General features: G+C 47.6%; 2 protein-coding genes across 2 annotated transcripts in view; one reads left to right on the top strand and one right to left on the bottom strand.

Annotated features, from left to right (window-relative positions):
• Positions 1-7,061: 7,061 nt before the first annotated feature.
• Positions 7,062-15,930, bottom strand: SPRING1 (SREBF pathway regulator in golgi 1). The gene is made up of 5 exons (XM_053368855.1): positions 15,300-15,930; positions 12,425-12,581; positions 10,346-10,497; positions 8,783-8,896; positions 7,062-7,451 (listed from the first exon to the last, which is right to left on the bottom strand). The coding sequence occupies exons 1-5, from the start codon at positions 15,408-15,410 to the stop codon at positions 7,368-7,370; spliced, it is 618 nt and encodes a 205-aa protein (XP_053224830.1). The 5' UTR covers positions 15,411-15,930; the 3' UTR covers positions 7,062-7,367.
• Positions 15,931-15,988: 58 nt separating this feature from the next.
• Positions 15,989-17,428, top strand: part of RNFT2 (ring finger protein, transmembrane 2) — a 29,037-nt gene continuing 27,597 nt past the window's right edge. Inside the window, exon 1 of the mRNA XM_053368905.1 lies at positions 15,989-16,054. The gene's annotated coding sequence lies outside the window, so the exon portion shown is untranslated. The remainder of the gene's footprint in view (positions 16,055-17,428) is intronic.

Genomic DNA, 17,428 nt, shown 5'->3' with positions numbered 1-17,428 from the left:
GAGTAAAATGTGTCCTTTTACTTAAAATGCATATCTGGATTATTTGTGGGGCATAGGAATTCGTTCACCCCCCCCAAAAAAAATATAGTCTGGCCCCACACAAGGTCTGAGGGACAGTGGACTGGCCCCCTACTGAAAAAGGTTGCTGACCCCTGGCTTAAGGGGTGGCAGTCTGGGAGAGGGTCTTCTCTGTGGTGGCCCCTAAGTTGTAAAACTCCTTCCCCACAGAGGTACACCCTGCACCTTCATTGTACCGCTTCTGGAAAATGCTGAAGACTCACCTCTTTGCCCTGGCTTTGGACATTTAACTTGTATGTTCTTAGGACACCTCATGTTTGTGATTGCAAGTCTTTTTAAACAGTTTTAAAAATTGTGTTTTAATGTTGTGACATGCCCCTATATCGACGGGTGATGGGAAATGCAGTCCAACATCTGGATGGCTTCCGGGGCCCCATATGGGCTCTGTAACTATCCAGATTATAAAGCGAGGTTCTTTGGCTCTAAAGAATTACAGTTCCTTCCCGTCCCAGCTAGCATGGCCAGTGAGTAGGGATGATGGAGATTATCAGCCAAAACATCTGCTGGCCACCAGGCTGGAGAAGGCTGCATTAGACCAGGCATAGGCAAACTCTGGCCCTCCAGATGTTTGGGACTACAATTCCCACCATCCCTAGCTAATAGGACCAGTGGTCAGGGATGATGGGAATTGTAGTCCCAAACATCTGGAGGGCCAGAGTTTGCCTATGCCTGCATTAGACGTTCACAGGAAACATCTCACGCCTTCCGTTATGTGGCTTCACATCTGCATGCCTCCAGCATCTTGTTGTCGGACTCATCCACTTAGCATGCAGGAGCTAAACGTCAATGATTCAGATCTAATCAACTATAAACAGAAATGGGAACAGAACTGAATGACAGATTTAAAACATCTTCTGGGTTCTGCTGAGCTGAAACTCACTGAGGCCTCTGGATCTACATACCTGTATTGGAAAGCACTCCTGTAATATACTAAAGGGGGTTGCTGCCCCTCCATGATCCGCTTGCCAACCCTCTGCTGACCCACTTGCCCCACAACTGGACACCCAGTCTTCTTTTTACACCTGACCAAACACCCCTCCCTTTATGCCTCATTCATACACCCACTGCCTATCCCCTCACAGCTCACTCCAACCCGCTTAAAAGGAGCGTGGGAGATACTTTGGAGAGTGGTTTGGCAAGCTTGCCGTCTGCCACCCACACTGCTTGCTCACTCGCTCATCTGCCTGCCTCCCATTCTGTTCTTATGTTGGAGTTGGAGTGTCCGCCTACTGGTGGCCATGCAAACTGCAGCGTGACGACAGCCTTACATTTTTATGTATTTGGCAGATATACTGTGAGTTGCACTTTCCTTCCCCCACCCCCCACCCCTACACTTAGCAACATGCTATAAACCCCAACCTTTGGAATATATCCTTGGATAAAGCCATTTCCCCACCACAGCAGTTTGTGAGCAGACCATTCAGGCAGAATCCCATTCCTCGTGCCAACAATTAGGGGGAAATTCTGGCACGTCCATCACTTGCTACTTAAATACCGCATGAATAATGTGTGACGGAAAACTCGGCAGCCAAGCTGCTGCTCCCTGTCTATCAGCGGCTCATTTAATCAATGGAGACATTCATCCTCATAACATCCCCAACTCACATTTAATTTCCATTGCGTTTTCACTTGGTAAAACAGGGCACCGCAGAGGCTTCCCTATAAATGTTTTACAGTCTGCCTGGTAGCACTCGTGGCTTACCTTCTCATTTCAAATCCCTGGCATAAATTGCACACACAAGAAAAGGATGCACAGACGCCGTGTTCATTGTTAACTGCCAAAGCCAGTAATGGGATAGTCCCCAATGTCTCAGCTGAGATCCCAGTTGCAACTTTCCTATGAGGAAAGGTTGCATAAGAACATAAGGAGAAACTGCTGGGTCAGTCCTGTGCTCACAGTAGCCAGCCAGAAGCCCCAACAGAAAGCCTGCAAGCAGGGCTGGAGTACAAGAGTAACTCTCTCCTCCAGTGTTCAGAAGCCCTGCTGCTTCCATCTGTGGAGGCAGAGCATAAGGAAGCAGCATTTGGGATACAGGTGTCCTGCTACTTATGTGGGGGTTATGTTCCGGGCCCCAGTGTGTATAAAGTACCGTATTTTTTGCTCTATAAGACTCACTTTTCCCCTCCTAAAAAGTAAGGGGAAATGTGTGTGCATCTTATGGAGCACATGCAGGCTGCACAGCTATCCCAGAAGCCAGAACAGCAAAGGGATCACTGCTTTCACTGCGCAGCGATCCCTCTTGCTGTTCTGGCTTCTGAGATTCAGAATATTTTTTTTCTTGTTTTCCTCCTCCAAAAACTAGGTGCATCTTGTGGTCTGGTGTGTCTTATAGAGCGAAAAATACGGTGAAATCGTGTAAAGTGGGGAGCACCACACTTTAATAGGGAAGGTGTGCCAGGAGAGAGAGAGAGAGACTCATCTAATATAAAATAAAATAAATATAATATAATATAATATAATCAATGAGTCTACTCTGAATAGGTCTAATATTGGACATAACCTTTATTGTTGAAGAGCAGCATATAAATATTATAAATAAACAAACTAAGGTGGGGAAATCTGTGTGACCAGAAATCCACCCGATACCACATTTGGAGTTTTTGCATAATAAGCAAAAACCCACAGCTGCTCAGTTCTCCAGAGCAGCGATAACCGGGATTGACGTCCCCTTTTGTCCCGAAATGACACATCCATTCCCATCTCCCTTTCCTGGAGCAGATCTTGCCAGTGGGAGAATAATGGGATTCTGGAAAGCCATTTGTTATCTGGCACGATGACGGCCTGCAGAAGATGTCGTCCCAGCTGGGTTAACAGAAAAATCAACATCTCCATTTGATTAAGTGGCTGCCGGATGACTCTCACCTTGGTGGGTCAGAGGGCAAGAAAACAGGGCAGCGTAGCAACTTCCCAGAGCATCTTCCAGTCCTCTCTTTGAGAGCGAAAGATCTTCATTTCTTCTGCAGTTACAAAAGCACCTTGCAGTAGCTTCTAGCAATTCAGCTTCCTGGGACGGCTCAGAGTTCTAGTATTATGAGAGAAGGCTTTAAGATACCTCTACCACTCACCTCTGCCACATCATTGCTATTCACCGAAGGGAAGTCAGTGGTGCTGTGGTCTAAACCACTGAGCCTCTTGAGCTTGCCGATCAGAAGCTCGACGGTTTGAATCCCCATGACGGGGTGAGCTCCCGTTGCTCTGTCCCAGCTTCTGCCAACCTAGCAGTTCGAAATCATACTGGTGCAAGTAGATAAATAGGTACAGCTGTGGCGGGAAGAAATGAAATTTCTGTGCGCTCTGGTTTCCGTCACGGTGTTCCGTTGCACCAGAAGTGGTTTAGTCATGCTAGCCACATGACCCGAAAAGCTATCTGTGTACAAACGCTGGCTCCCTCGGCCTGAAAGCGAAATGAGTGCTGCAACCCCAACCTATGACTGGACTTAACCGTCCGGGGTCCTTTACCTTTTTACTTTTTATTCGCTTTCCCCCCTGCAACTAATAGAGCCATTCAAACTACAAAAAGCTGGAATAATTTACGCTGGGGTAAATTACACTGGTGGGACTCACCCTCAGTAGTGTTGTGGCAAAGGACATGGGTGGCACTGTGGTCTAAACCACTGAGCCTCTTGGGCTTGCTGATTGGAAGGTTGGTGGTTCGAATCGCCATGATGAGGTGAGCTCCCGTTGCTCTGTCCCAGCTCCTGCCAACCTAGCACCCATGTGCAAGTAGATAAACAGGTACAGCTGTGGCAGGAAGATAAACGGTGTTTTCGTGTGCTCTGGCACTCATCATGGTCCTCCATGTGCCAGTAGCAGTTTAGTCATGCAGGCCACATGACCCGGAAAACTGTCTGTGGACAAATGCCGGCTCCCTCGGCCTGAAAGTGAGATGAGTGCCACAACCCCATAGTCGCCTTTGACAGGACTTAACCATCCAGGGGTCCTTGACCTTTAGTGTTGTGGCAGTTTCAGAAGTGCAGGATCCCTTTGCGATAGCCACAACCACACAATGTTCTAAGATTATACAACCTCCTAAAATTTTGCAATAATCCTGCAATATTAGAAGGTTGTATAGTTAGGGATGCATTGCCATGAATGCAGATTGTCCTGTGTTGCCTTTCAGCTATATCTATTTTCTGCGCACGGACCTGGACCAATGGAGCAATCCAGCAACTTCTTTCAGAGTGGCTTGACATTCCACTGTACATTAACAGAACTCGCTCATCATTCTCTTGAAATTGAAGCCCAGTATCTTTTCAGGGTTCCTAAATGCTTAGCACTGAAGCAGCACTCTCTCAGTTGTGTAGCCCTTGCAATTGAAACACTTTGCATGCCTGGAAATCTGTGACCCTCTGGAACAGCGTTCCCCAAACTTGGGTCTCCAACTGTTGTCGGACTACAACTCCCATCATCCCTAGCTAGCAGGACCAAGTGTCAGGGATGATGAGAATTGTAGTCCAAAAACAGCTGGAGACCCAAGTTTGGGAAACCCTGCTCGAGAAGGCTGTTCTAACCCTAGGTCCCCAAATGTGTGTGGATCACAACGCACAGCATCCTTGATTGTTAGGCTAAGCTGGCTGTGGATGATGGGTATTGTAGTCCACCTACATCTGGGGACCAAAGGTTGAGGAACACACTGCTCCAGCCATTTACTGGACTCGTGCTGCCATCAGCCCCAACCATCACTATCAGTGGTCAAGGATGATGGGAGCTGTAGTCCAAACAACATTGGAAAGGCTCCAGGTTTAAGATCCCAGACTTACTGGCTTGTACTGATGGTATCTAGCATCCAGAATATCTGGAGGGCACCATGTTGGCTACTGCTGCCTTCCTAGGGCAAACAAGGAATGACTTCTTATTCAGAAAGTCCACCGCTGGGGTCTCCCGCCAGCAACCATGTGTGTGAGGAATGTTTCACCATTCAATAAACAGGAGGAGAACAAGTTTAGTTTGTGATGGAGTGTATTTAGACATTTGTTTCACACTGGAAGTGGGAAAATCAGAGGTGACAAAGAGTATTCCATGATCAGTAGAAGATTAAAGCTTTCTGTGGTCAGAGAGAACTCATCAGCTGAGTTTAGGACCCTTGGGCAGAATGCTACACCACCTGTGGGGAACCCTCTGGGCCTCGAGATGCCGCTGAATCACAGTTCCCATCAGGCCCAGCAAGCATGGTCCATGTTCAGAGATGATGGGAGTTGTAGTTCAGTAACATCTGGAGGGTCAGAGGTTCCCCTCGCCTGCTCTACACCCAGGTGGCTCATTCCAAGGCTACCTGATGACGCCACAGGAGAGGAAAACAGCTGCATCACAACACATGGATTGCCTCCCAATCTCCAGATGACACATGGAGCAGAAAAGCATCTTTAGTGAGGTAGGAGAGCAGGAAAAAACCACATCTGGCAACCACTGTACCCCTTTGGTTTCAGATAGTACAGTCATACCTCGTTACGTTTGCTTCAGGTTAAATCTTTTCAGGTTGCGTCCCGTGGCAACCCAGAAATACAAGAAAGGGTTACTTCCGGGTTTCGCCGCTCGCGCAGATGCTCAAAATGACATCACACGCATGCGCAGAAGCGGCAAATCGCAACCCACGCACACGCAGGTTGAGTTCTGCTCATGTTGTGAATGAGGCTCCGAAACGGATCCTGTTCGCAACCAGAGGTACCACTGTACATGGGTAGTACACGTCTTAAAAGCCCAGATATGGTGACTCATTTACCAGAAGTAATGTATTTAAGTGTTTTCTCGATTCTGACCAAACTAAGCTTCCTAGAGCACAACACATACCAGGAGACTGACCTGGTCAGAATTGAGTGGATACTTCCAGAGTTCATGCTAAATCAGGCATAGGCAAACTCGGCCCTCCAGATGTTTTAGGACTACAACTCCCATCACCCCTAGCTAGCAGGACCAGTGGTCGGGGATGATGGGGACTGTAGTCTCAAAACATCTGGAGGGCCGAGTTTGCCTATGCCTGTGCTAAATACATGACTTCTGGTAAATGAGTCCCCATAGCTGCTAGAAGGCTGTGAGAATTTTAAAGACTTGCCTACCCATGTACTACTTGAAACCACAGGGGCGCATTGGTTGCCATATGTCAAATACCTTGGCATTATTTTCACCTCTCCTACCCCACTACTTGGGTCATTCACTGCTTCGCTCATTGGGTTGGCACGGCAGTAGCAGAGATCTAGAATTGCAAGCATCTGTGCCCTATGTACTACATTTATAGGGGGGGGGGGTTGTTTACTTTCCCCCAATTAACAGTCATCTAATCACAGTACCACAACCCACTAATCCCTGCTGGCTGAATTTGACAGGTGGGTGGGGGCTGCCCACATGACGATCACCAAACATAATGGCGATGTGGAGAGCGAGGCTGATCATTGGTGCTTGTGAAGCCCTGTGGGAACAGCTCTGATCAACTGACCAGCGGTGCCTGTAAATCCCATTTTTTTGCGACAGCCGCCTCTTTAGGCGACACCAGGTGGGTGGTGCTAGGGTAAAACAGCTCCCTGGTCCCAATGGGGAAGCCTGGTGGGTCCAGATAGGCCCGCAGGCCAGGGATTTCCACCCCGGATATGCAGAGAAACCTCAGCTCTCTTTAGCTCCAAAGCCAGGAAATGATGCTATTTGCTACCGCCCCCTGCTGGCAAGCAACAGCCAAATCAATTCAAAGATCAGACCGTGAGGAACAAGATTAATGACAAAGCCTGGAGAAAAATCTAAAGCGAAGTGCTTTCCCTGTCCCATCTTGGACCAAAGCCACCAACACGATCCTGTAACCGGCTTCTAGAACACCCTGCAATATGTTTGGAGCCGTAGTGTCATCCCAATAAATAATTTGTATTAACATGGCATGGTTTGAGGATAAAGGACGTTTCTCGCCTGCAAGGAACCAAGCATTGCTCTCTCATCTACAGGGACCTTTCGTCATTCACTGAGTTTGTTGGCCAGGCCAGAGAGAAGGCCCACAGGCTACGGGGAGAGAGACAACTTCTATTATGTTCGTATCTGAAAATGGGGGCAGGACTGACTGTAGCCACGATGCCGCGTCTGAACACAGTCCTTTGGCGACAGCCGACGGAGGGTCTCTCACTGCCCTCATCCCATTTTCGAACTGCAGGGAGGCAGCGACAGGCGGATGAAAGAGGCTCTTTCCTGAAAGGCTAAGTCAGGTGCCGAAGCACAAAGGCAGGTGTCCGAGCGTCCTCACAAATGTCCCCGTTCCACAATGGCTAATGCCTCTGGTCTCTCTCTCCTTGCTGCCACAGTCCCCTTGCCGCTATCACACTGGCAGGAGGTCCGGAGGGTACTCCCCATAGCAGTATTTCGCAATGGGGTTGCGGTAGGTGTTCTCGTGCTGCACGCTCTGGGCAAGGGGAGAAGGGGGAGGAGATATATATTTGTTAGGTTGGGGGAAGAAGACAGAGCACATGCAGGGACGCAGACTTTCCAGGCAGCAACGGAGCATGGCCACCAGCTGAATGACAGAGCGCACATCTGTAGCCGAGATTCCTGCATTGCAGGGGGTTGGACCAGATGACCATCGGGGTCCCTTCCAATTCTACGATTGTATGCTTTTCATGCATGAAACTGCTGCTGCCATCAGTGCTGGAAGGAAGACCTGCTCCCTGCTGCAAAGCCCATTTCCACCTGGCCTAGGGGGCGGGGCCGAGACTCACCTGGAACAGCTTAAAGAGGCTCCTGGGAGACCGGAGGAACATTGCTAGAACAACTCTTGGGTTGGGGCAAGTGGTTAAAATGTTTTTAAAGGTTTTAATTTATTTTGATTCCTCTTTTTTGTTTTTGTTGGGTTGGTTGGGGTTGGTTAAATGTTTAGCTGGGGTTGGCAGTTATTTTAATTTGGGTATGACTGTAAATGGATTGTTATAGCTATTATTAAATTATTATTTCTATTGATTTATTGGTTTATTTATAGTCTGTATAGGATATTCTGCTTTTTAATATTTGATGTTTTATTATGTTTTCATATATGTTGTAAATCACCCAGAATGTCTGGGAAAACCTAGCCAGATGGGTGGGATATAAATTATAAAATAATATTTATTTTATTATTATTTCTGTTGATTTATTGGTTTATATATAGTCTGTATAAGATATTCTGCTTTTTAATGCTTGATGTTTTATTATGTTTTCATATATGCTGTAAACCACCCAGAGTGGCTGGAGAAACCCAGTCAGATGGGTGGGAAATAAATAAATAAATAAATAAATTCATCATCATTATTATCATTATTATTACAGAAAGGTAGCCGTGTTGGTCTGCCATAGTCAAAACAAAATTTTTTTTTCCTTCCAGTAGCACCTTAAAGACCAACTAAGTTAGTTCTTGGTATGAGCTTTCGTGTGCATGCACACTTCTTCAGATACACTGAAGAAGTGTGTATCTGAAGAAGTGTGCATGCACACGAAAGCTCATACCAAGAACTAACTTAGTTGGTCTTTAAGGTGCTACTGGAAGGAAAAAAATTTTTTGTTTTATCATTATTATTATTATTGAAATCCCAGGCACCCAAGGTTAGAACAGGGTTTCCCAAAATGGTTGCTATTGATCCCCTCTGCCCGACTGACAGGTGGGTTGTCTTGCTCATCTGTTGAACTTAACCCACCAGGAGCAGGATGGGAGCAGAGGAGATCATGACCTGCTACTCAGTCAGCCCCACAGACCTCTCCCCGTACCTGCGAGGAGGTCCTGCACTTGGCCAAGCACAACTCAAAGTGATCTTCCACAGCCATGAAGAGGTTCCGGAAGGCAACTGCAGCTCGATTTAGAAAGTGCTCCAGGAGCCGTTGCTGGGGGTTAAAAAAAGAAAGAAGGAAGGAAGTTAGGTGACAACAGAAGAGTTATGAAGGCAGGAATGGCACAGTGGAGGAGAAGGAGCAGCAGCAGACAACGGGCAAGCATTTTCTATTTTTATTTCTGGATAAAGTTTTATTAACAGTTTCAACAATATTATAAAAGACATGCTAATCTACACAAATAATAAAAAAAAGAAAAGAAAAAAAGATACAGTAGAAGAGATAGAAGAATTCAGAATCCTCTCTCACAAATACAGTCGAACCTTGGATCCTGAACGCCTTGCGAGTCGAATGTTTTGGCTCCCAAACGCCGCAAATCTGGGTGTGTTCTGGTTTGCAAACATTCTTTGGAACCCCAACATCTGATGCGGCTTCCGATTGGCTGCAGGAAGCTCCTGCAGCCAATCGGAAGCTGCGCCTTGGTTGTCAAACGTTTTCGGAAGTCAAATGGGCTTCCGGAACGGATTCCATTCGACAACCAAGGTACGACTGTAAATCTTAACTTTTGTCCCATACAGAGAAAGGAGTCTCCTCCCAGCATCTCAACCTGGGAGATCTCCAACAGGCAAGCATTTCTGAGTCGCTGAAGTCCCCATTAAAACACAAGCAAACAGAACGACGCTGATGACACAAACTGGGAGGAGCTGCAAACTTCATGGAGGATGAACTTTTTGTTGTTTTTTGTTAATAAAAAATGTTATTAAAAGTGGAGAACTGGGCTGCAAATGGTTGAAATGCAACCAGGCAGGTGCTAGAGATTATATAACACATTTTTCACTCCATAAGACGCACCTAGTTTTTAGAGGAGGAAAGGGGGAAAGCCCTGGTTTTTTGGGGGATCAGCTCACAGTTGTGCAGCTTCTTTTGCAAAGGGGAAAAGCCCCATGTGGGTTTTTTTTGAGGATCAGCTCAAAGTTGTTGCGCTTACTTTGCAAAGGGAAAAAATCCTGTTTTTATGGGGTTCAACTCACAGTGCAGCAGCTTCTTTAGGAAAGGAAAGGGAGCCATTTCTACAGATACAGTTTCCAAACAGATAATCTAATGAGCCAGTCACAAGTTGCTGGGGAAACAAACAGCCTCCGTCTGCAGAACATTCTACAATGGAGGCCTGGGCAAGGGGGCAGGGCCGGAAAGGGAGCCAGCGATCGACCACACATTCGCTCCATGAGACGCACAGACACTTCCCCTTACTTTTTAGGAGGAAAAAAGTGTGTCTTATGGAGCAAAAAATACGGTGCGTACATAGAGGTGTATGTGTGTTGAAAAAACAGCAGGCGGCAAAGGAAATCGAATGACCTGCTTGAGCCCTGTAAGTGTATTCCAACAGAGGGCATGGCTGGCTGGCAACCTGAAGGGAAGCACTCCTGTGGTGGAGGAGGTGGCAATGCTGTGCTGCAACATTTTGCTGCAGGTGCCCAGGGTTCATGCCAAAACCCACCGTACCTTGTTGGGCTGCAAACAGCAGGAAACGCAGGCTTCGTAGATGCTGCAGCATCCGTTGGGCAAGCAGCTCTCGCAGCTGTAGAGCTTTGCACTGGGGGCTTTGACATCGCAGCAGCCGTTCATCAGCAAGTCCTTCCTTTCACAGATGTAACCTACCCCCCCAAAAAAAAACACCAGAAGAGATATTGAGGACGGAGACAGCACTTGACATTCTAGACTGTTTGAAATCAGAGTGAAGAGACAACCAATATCTACAGTGGTACCTTGGTTCTCAAACTTAGTCCATTCCGCAAGTCTGTTCCAAAACTGAAGCGCTCCAAAACCAAGGCACACTTTCCCAAAGAAAGTAGTGCAAAATGGATTAATCAGACTTTTAAATAATAATAGCTGACAGCTGCATCGGACGTTTGGCTTCTGAAAAACGTTCGAAAACCGGAACACTTACTTCCAGGTTTTCGGTGTTTGGGAACCAAGGCTTTTGACTACCAAGGCATTTGAGAACCAAGGTACCACTGTATTATTACTTGGGTGTGTGTGTGTGTGTGTGTGTGTGTGTTTATACCAGAAGCTTCTGAAAAACATTAAAAAACTGGAACACTTACTTCTGGGTTTTCGGTGTTTGGGAACCAAGGCATTTGAGTACCAAGGCATTTGAGAACCAAGGTACCACTGTACTTTATTAGGGAAAGCCATAGAACATAGAGTGCTGCCTTGGGCATAGAGTGCTGTCATTGGCCCCTCTAGCTCAGAACTGTCTACACTGACTGGCAGCAACTCCCCAGGGATTCAGCAGGGAGCTTCCCCTACCCTACCAGGGATTGAACCAGGAACCTTTTGCATGCAAATCCAATGTTCTTCCACTGTGCTACAGTGGCGTGGTGCTTATGGCTGCATTTACACAGCAGTATATTGCGTTTCCCCCTGCCAATTCCTACTGAGCACTTGAGCTTCCACACAACTTAAATGCCACTTCCAGGGAAATGCTGTGCAAGTTTAGCACTCATTTCCTTGAAATCTGCTTCCAGGAAAAACCCGGTTGCAAATAACATGGAAATGAAGAGCTAAAGTTGTGCTACATTCCACTATTAGGGCCAGGAGACATCTGGTTTTCAACTTTGTTAAAGCTAAACATTGTGACATACTGATCTATCACAATGTTTGAAAGAAGGATGGAGCTAGGGAGAAGCAATTGGCTGGCTTCATGGTTTTCCCCACATGGTGATATTTTGCACAGCACACACTCACATATCGTGATTTGCAATATATTACCAGGTCAAAAATTATGAAAACAGTATCATTATATGGACTTGAAACCGGTTTTGGATGATATATCGCCCATCCCTAACATGCATCATGATTTGTGATATATTACCAGGTCACGCGGGTATATTACCGGGGACGTGGGTAGTGCTGTGGGTTAAACCACAGAGCCTGGGACTTGCCGATCAGAAGGTCGGCGGTTCAAATCCCCGCGACGGGGTGAGCTCCCGTTGTTCAGTCCCTGCTCCTGCCAACCTAGCAGTTCGAAAGCACGTCAAAATGCAAGTAGATAAATAGGTACCACTCCGGCGGGAAGGTAAACTGCATTTCCGTGCGCTGCTCTGGTTCGCCAGAAGCGGCTTAGTCATGCTGGCCACATGACCCGGAAGCTGTACGCCAGCTCCCTCGGCCAATAAAGCGAGATGAGCGCCGCAACCCCAGAGTTGGTCACGACTGGATCTAATGGTCAGGGATCCCTTTACCTTTACCAGGTCAAAATTTATGTATCCAGTATCATATATGGATTTAAAACTGGTTTATTGATATCTCACCCAGCCCTATCCCCTGTATTACTGGAAGTGGTTTATTATGTTATGTAAAAGCTCAGGCACAAGGAGAAAAGGACAGCATTCTTTTCGCACACTGGCCAACCAGATGGAACGAGAATCTCTCTCCGCTTGCGACTCCCGACTCCCAGGAACTGGTACCCAGAGGCATGCAGCCTCCATCAGGGGAGATGGAACACAGCTCTCATGATTCACCAGTCCTACGCCAACACTAACCGCTACACCACACCACCCTTGGAAGAGGGAGCCTCACCCAGTTCATCTGTGATCAGCAGCTTCCCCTGGACAGAGTTCCGGCACTGGTTACTGGGCTGGCTGCCATTCCCGGAGTTGAACTGCACTTTCCACGCGATCGGGTGATCCTCGTCCTGCACCTGGAGGAGATTCCGATCTCGTACGGCTCGCTCTTCCTGAAACGGAAAACAGAGGAGCGTGGGAAGCAAGCTACAGTCCTGTCCTGCCGATGCTGCCTTAACCTGCAGCAGGGGAGAAGATTTCAAAAGGTCATTTTGTGCATTGTATTTTTCTGTTGGGGGGGGTGGGTTGCCCGTGCCTCATTTCAAAAAAACCCAAGACGCATGGGTCTCACAAGCTGCTACATCTGTCAATTTAAAGAGCACACAGAAACAGTTGTGCAAGTTGCCCTTTCAGCCAGACTGCTCCTATGTTTTGATTTGAATCCAGCCCCTTAAAAAAACACACAACCCGCCTGAACTATGGCAACCATCACAACATAAATTTATTTATTTTTATTTTTATTGAATTTACATTTTACCAAATTCACATTTCCATAACCAAAAGCATTGCTCACACTGAGCACTGACCTCCCCCCGTCCCGCATTCTGGCTTTCATAAATAATCACTTACATCTTAGCACTTATTTACCTTCTTTTTTTCTTGATAAACGTCACCTCATTAAATGTAAATCAGTTCCCTGTGTCCGCATTACAAAATATTTCAACTCAAACCTACAAACGTTTTCAAATGTTTACAATGTTCTTTCATATATAATATAAATTTGCTCCAGTCCTTTTGAAACAGATCGTCACATTGATTTCGGATCTTCCCCGTCAACTTTGCCAATTCTACGTATTCTATCATCTTGGTTTGCCTTTCTTCCAATGCTGGAAGTTCCTGCTTTTTCCATTTCTGGGCCAAAAGTATCCTTGCTGACGTTGTGGCATACATAAACAAATTTACATCACAACCATAAATTTAAAGCAAACAGTCATGTCTTCCCCGAAAGAACCCTGGGAGCTGCAGCTTGTTATGGGTGCTGAGAGTTATTAGGAGGTATCCCCCATGTTCCCCTCAAAGACCTACAATTCGCAGTTTCCTACGAAGAGGGAGTGATGGTTAAACCACTCTGGGAAATGTAGCGTGACACAGCCCCTGCAAAAAGTTGGGACGATTGACTTTGTAGCTCCTTCGTTTCAAACTACCGTATTTTTGGCCCTATAGGACGCACCTTTTCCCCTCCAAAAATGAAGGGGAAATGTGTGTGTATCCTATGGGGTGAATGCAGGCTTTCGCTCAAGCTATCCGCAAGCACCAGGAGCGATGGCGAGGTTGAATGCAACCTCGCCTTCGCTCCCAGACCCCCAGCCCCGAGGCTAAAAACAAAGCCAGGACAGCTAGCGGGATCCATCCTTCTTTGCTCTTTGGGGCTCAGGGGGGAAATAAATTTTTTTCTTTATTCCCCCCCCCAAAAATAAGTGCGCCCTATGGGCCGGTGCGCCCTATAGGGTGAAGAATATGGTATATTACTGAGCTAAACAATGGGCTTGAAGTATGGAACTGAGGCAGACCAGCACCCAAGAGGCTAGTCATCCATAATACCAAATTTCCCTTTGAATCTCACCCCTGCTATGGGTTCAATCTGTCGCCTTAAGCAAGGCCCTCAGGCCCCTCCCCTCACATCTGCAAGATGGTGACCACGTTGACCAACCTTACAGGGTTGTTGTAAGAGTTCAATAAAGGTGGAACGTGAAAAGCACACTGAACCCCTGAGAGCTCTTTTGCAGGGATAGCCAAGGGGGTGCCCTCTAGATGTGACGGGCTGCGGCTCTCACCTTCCCGGACCATTGGCTGTGCTGTGCTTTATATAAATGCTAATGTTTATAGTTTAAACATAATGTTTAAAGTTATGGTTTTCCCAGTAGTGATGCATGGAAGTGAGAGCTGGACCATAAAGAAGGCTGCTCGCCGAAGAATTGATGCTTTTGAATTATGGTGCTGGAGGAGACTCTTGAGAGTCCCATAGACTGCAAGAAGATCAAACCTATCAATTCTGAAGGAACAGGTAGGTAGCCATGTTGGTCTGCTGTAGTCGAAACAAAATAAAAAAATTCCTTCCAGTAGCACCTTAGAAACCAACTAAGTTTGTTATTGGTATGAGCTTTATTGGTATGTGTTATCGTGTACCAATAACAAACTTAGTTGGCCTCTAAGGTGCTACTGGAAGGATTTTTTTTATTTCATTCTGAAGGAAATCAGCCCTGAGTGCTCACTGGAAGGACAGATCCTGAAGCTGAGGCTCCAATACTTTGGCCACCTCATGAGAAGAGAACTCCTTGGAAAAGACCCTGATGTTGGGAAAGATGGAGGGCACAAGGAGAAGGGGACGACAGAGGACCAGATGGTTGGACAGTGTTCTTGAAGCTTCCATGGGTCACAAAGAGTCGGACACAACAACAATGCTTATAGTATTAGATCCAAGGGCCTACCAAGTCCAGCATCCTGTTCTCACAGCAGCCACGCAACCAGCAAGTGGGATGCAAACACAAGAGGTTTCCAGCAACTGGGATTCAGAAGAACTGCTGCCTCCAACGGTGAGAGGCAGCGATGGCGCAGTGGTTAGAGTTTTAGACTAGGACCTGGGAGACCAGGGTTCAAATCTCCATGGTGCTCACATGTGGACCATCTTGGGCGGACTGCTGCCTCTCAGCCTAACCTACCTCACAGGGTTGTTGTGTGAAGGATAATTTGGGGGGCAGGGGAGAACCCCGTCGGCCACTTTGATATATACCGTAAACGCGATCGATACAAATAACAGATGCCGGAAAACGAAACCAAAGAGAGAGAGAGAGGAAAAAAGGTGTTGGGGCGGGTGGGGGGTCTCGACTGACCTGCTTGAAGGTGCTGCTGAGGAAATAGATGAGGGACAGCCCGAAGACGACCCCCAGGACCCAGCGCTTCCGAAGCAGCCTCCGCCACACCAGGGCCAGGATCTGCACCATGGAGAAGGACTAAGCGGGGGTCAAGCGGCGACCCTGAAAGAGAACGGGGGCGGCGGCGGATCGGGCTCTGCCTTGGCTTGGCTAGCCCACCCGGGGGTCTGGGGCGCGAGGGGGAGCCCGGGAGACCCCCGCCTCATCCCCGGGCAGGCCTCCGGGGGCGATCGTGGGGGGCATGTGAAGACACAAGGAGACCGGGAGCTGCTTCAGAGAGGGTGAACTTTCTGAGCAGCCAAGGAGCCCCTTCCCTTGCTCTCCCACCAAAAAAACAAAACAAAACCCGCTTCCAAGTCGATCCGAATCCAGGATCCGAATTAAGGGAGCGGCGATCCGAATTAAGGGCCTGAATCCGAATTAAGGGAGCGGCGGTCCGAATTAAGGAGATGGCACGGAAAGCAAGCCCGGGGAGTTGGGGGGGTGTTCTTCGCCTGCCTTTGTGCGGCGATCGCAGGAACGCCCGGCTGCCTTCCTCCGTCTCTCTCCTCCCTCCCCCCGGAAGCGAGAGGGTTACTTTGTGTCCAATTGAAAATGCTCCGGAGGGAGGGGGCGGAGACGGAAGTCACGTGCGTGCGGGGGGGGCCGCGGGGGCGGGAAGGAGGGAGGAGCAAAGAGGGAGGGGCCGATCCGCCTCGCAGCCCGGGGACCAGGTAATATAATGTTCCATCAGGCGCGGAGGGATGGGGATGGTGTATGTTTTTATTCCTCCATTCATTTCTGATCGCTTTCTTGCTTTATGGGTGGCTGGGAGTTCCAAGACGATAGTCTCCTTTCCTGGTTGTAGAATAAAAATAAGCCAGGAGTAAAGAAAGATGGGGGGGAGTTAAGGATGGGGGGGTTAAGGTTGCCCCCCCATCATTTGCGCCCCCATCTCATGCCCCTGGCCAAGCAGCAAGACATCCCAGTGTTGAATGCCAGGTTTATCTCTCGCTCTAAATACAGAGGAACATCCAATGCTTTGATCAAGGGCCTAGTTCTCACTGAGGTGGAAAGCCTGGACCACTTCAGGCTGCTGTTTTAGCCGCTGGCATTAGGGTATATTCCAAGTTTTGGACATATAGACCTGCATGTAAACAACCAGCCCATCGGGGAGGAGTCTCGACCCAGAATCCTGACCTGCTTGTTCTTGCATGCTCAGGGATAAATTTTGTTTGTATGTTTAGGGGAGCATTCAAGGGGGAAGATTCGTGGCTCAGCAGTCGAGCACATGCTTTTCATGCAAAAGGTCCCAGGTTCATGTCCCCAATGTCAGTAGGACTGGGAGAGATTTCCCAGAGAGCTGGGCTAGACAGGCCACAGGTCTGTCTTGGAATAGGGCCAGGTGGTATATTAAAAGCACACACTCTCCGTCACCAAAGGATACTGGAAACTCTAGTTTATCCCTCTCAGATCTACAATTCCCAGCACCCTTCAACTACAGCTCCCAGAATTCTGGTGCAGGGGGACTGTATGATGTGCTCACAGCCTAAGTATGGCGAAGGGTGCTGCAGTTATCAAGTTAATTCCACTCACCTCCAGTGAAAAACTACAGCTAAGAACCATATGTAGAATGAGGGGGAAGAATTCTAGACTTGGTATTAACTGGGAAGCTCAGGTAACAGTGATGGGCAGGGCTGGTTTTTGTTTTTTTAACCAACATACCAGTTGTGACCCTATCTGGAGAAGATGCATCTTGTCTTAGGTTTTCAGGTGCAACTGAAATCCAGTCTGGTCTACTGCAGGTCACTCCATGATTATAGCTTTGTATTGGAAATACTTTTGCATCAGTATCTGTATTTTGCTGTCTGTGCTTTCCTTTTGTGAATTGCTTTTTAAAATTCTCTATTTATTTGTAACACATTCTTCTGCCATCTGTTAACCTCTACGTTCATTGGATGGTGCACAATGTTTTCAAAGCAAAGCCATAAAATGTAAAAAGAAAAGAAAAGAAGAATACACAGGGGTCATGAAATTGCAAACAAATTAAAACAGCACTAGAAGAGAACCAGGTTAAAAGCACCAGCAGATGCTAAAAGCAGCAGCGC

This window comes from Podarcis raffonei, chromosome 16 (genome assembly GCF_027172205.1).
Source record: "Podarcis raffonei isolate rPodRaf1 chromosome 16, rPodRaf1.pri, whole genome shotgun sequence".
Taxonomy (NCBI): domain Eukaryota; kingdom Metazoa; phylum Chordata; class Lepidosauria; order Squamata; family Lacertidae; genus Podarcis; species Podarcis raffonei.
Note: the sequence above shows the minus strand (reverse complement) of the source record. Positions and strands in the feature narration are given on the sequence as shown.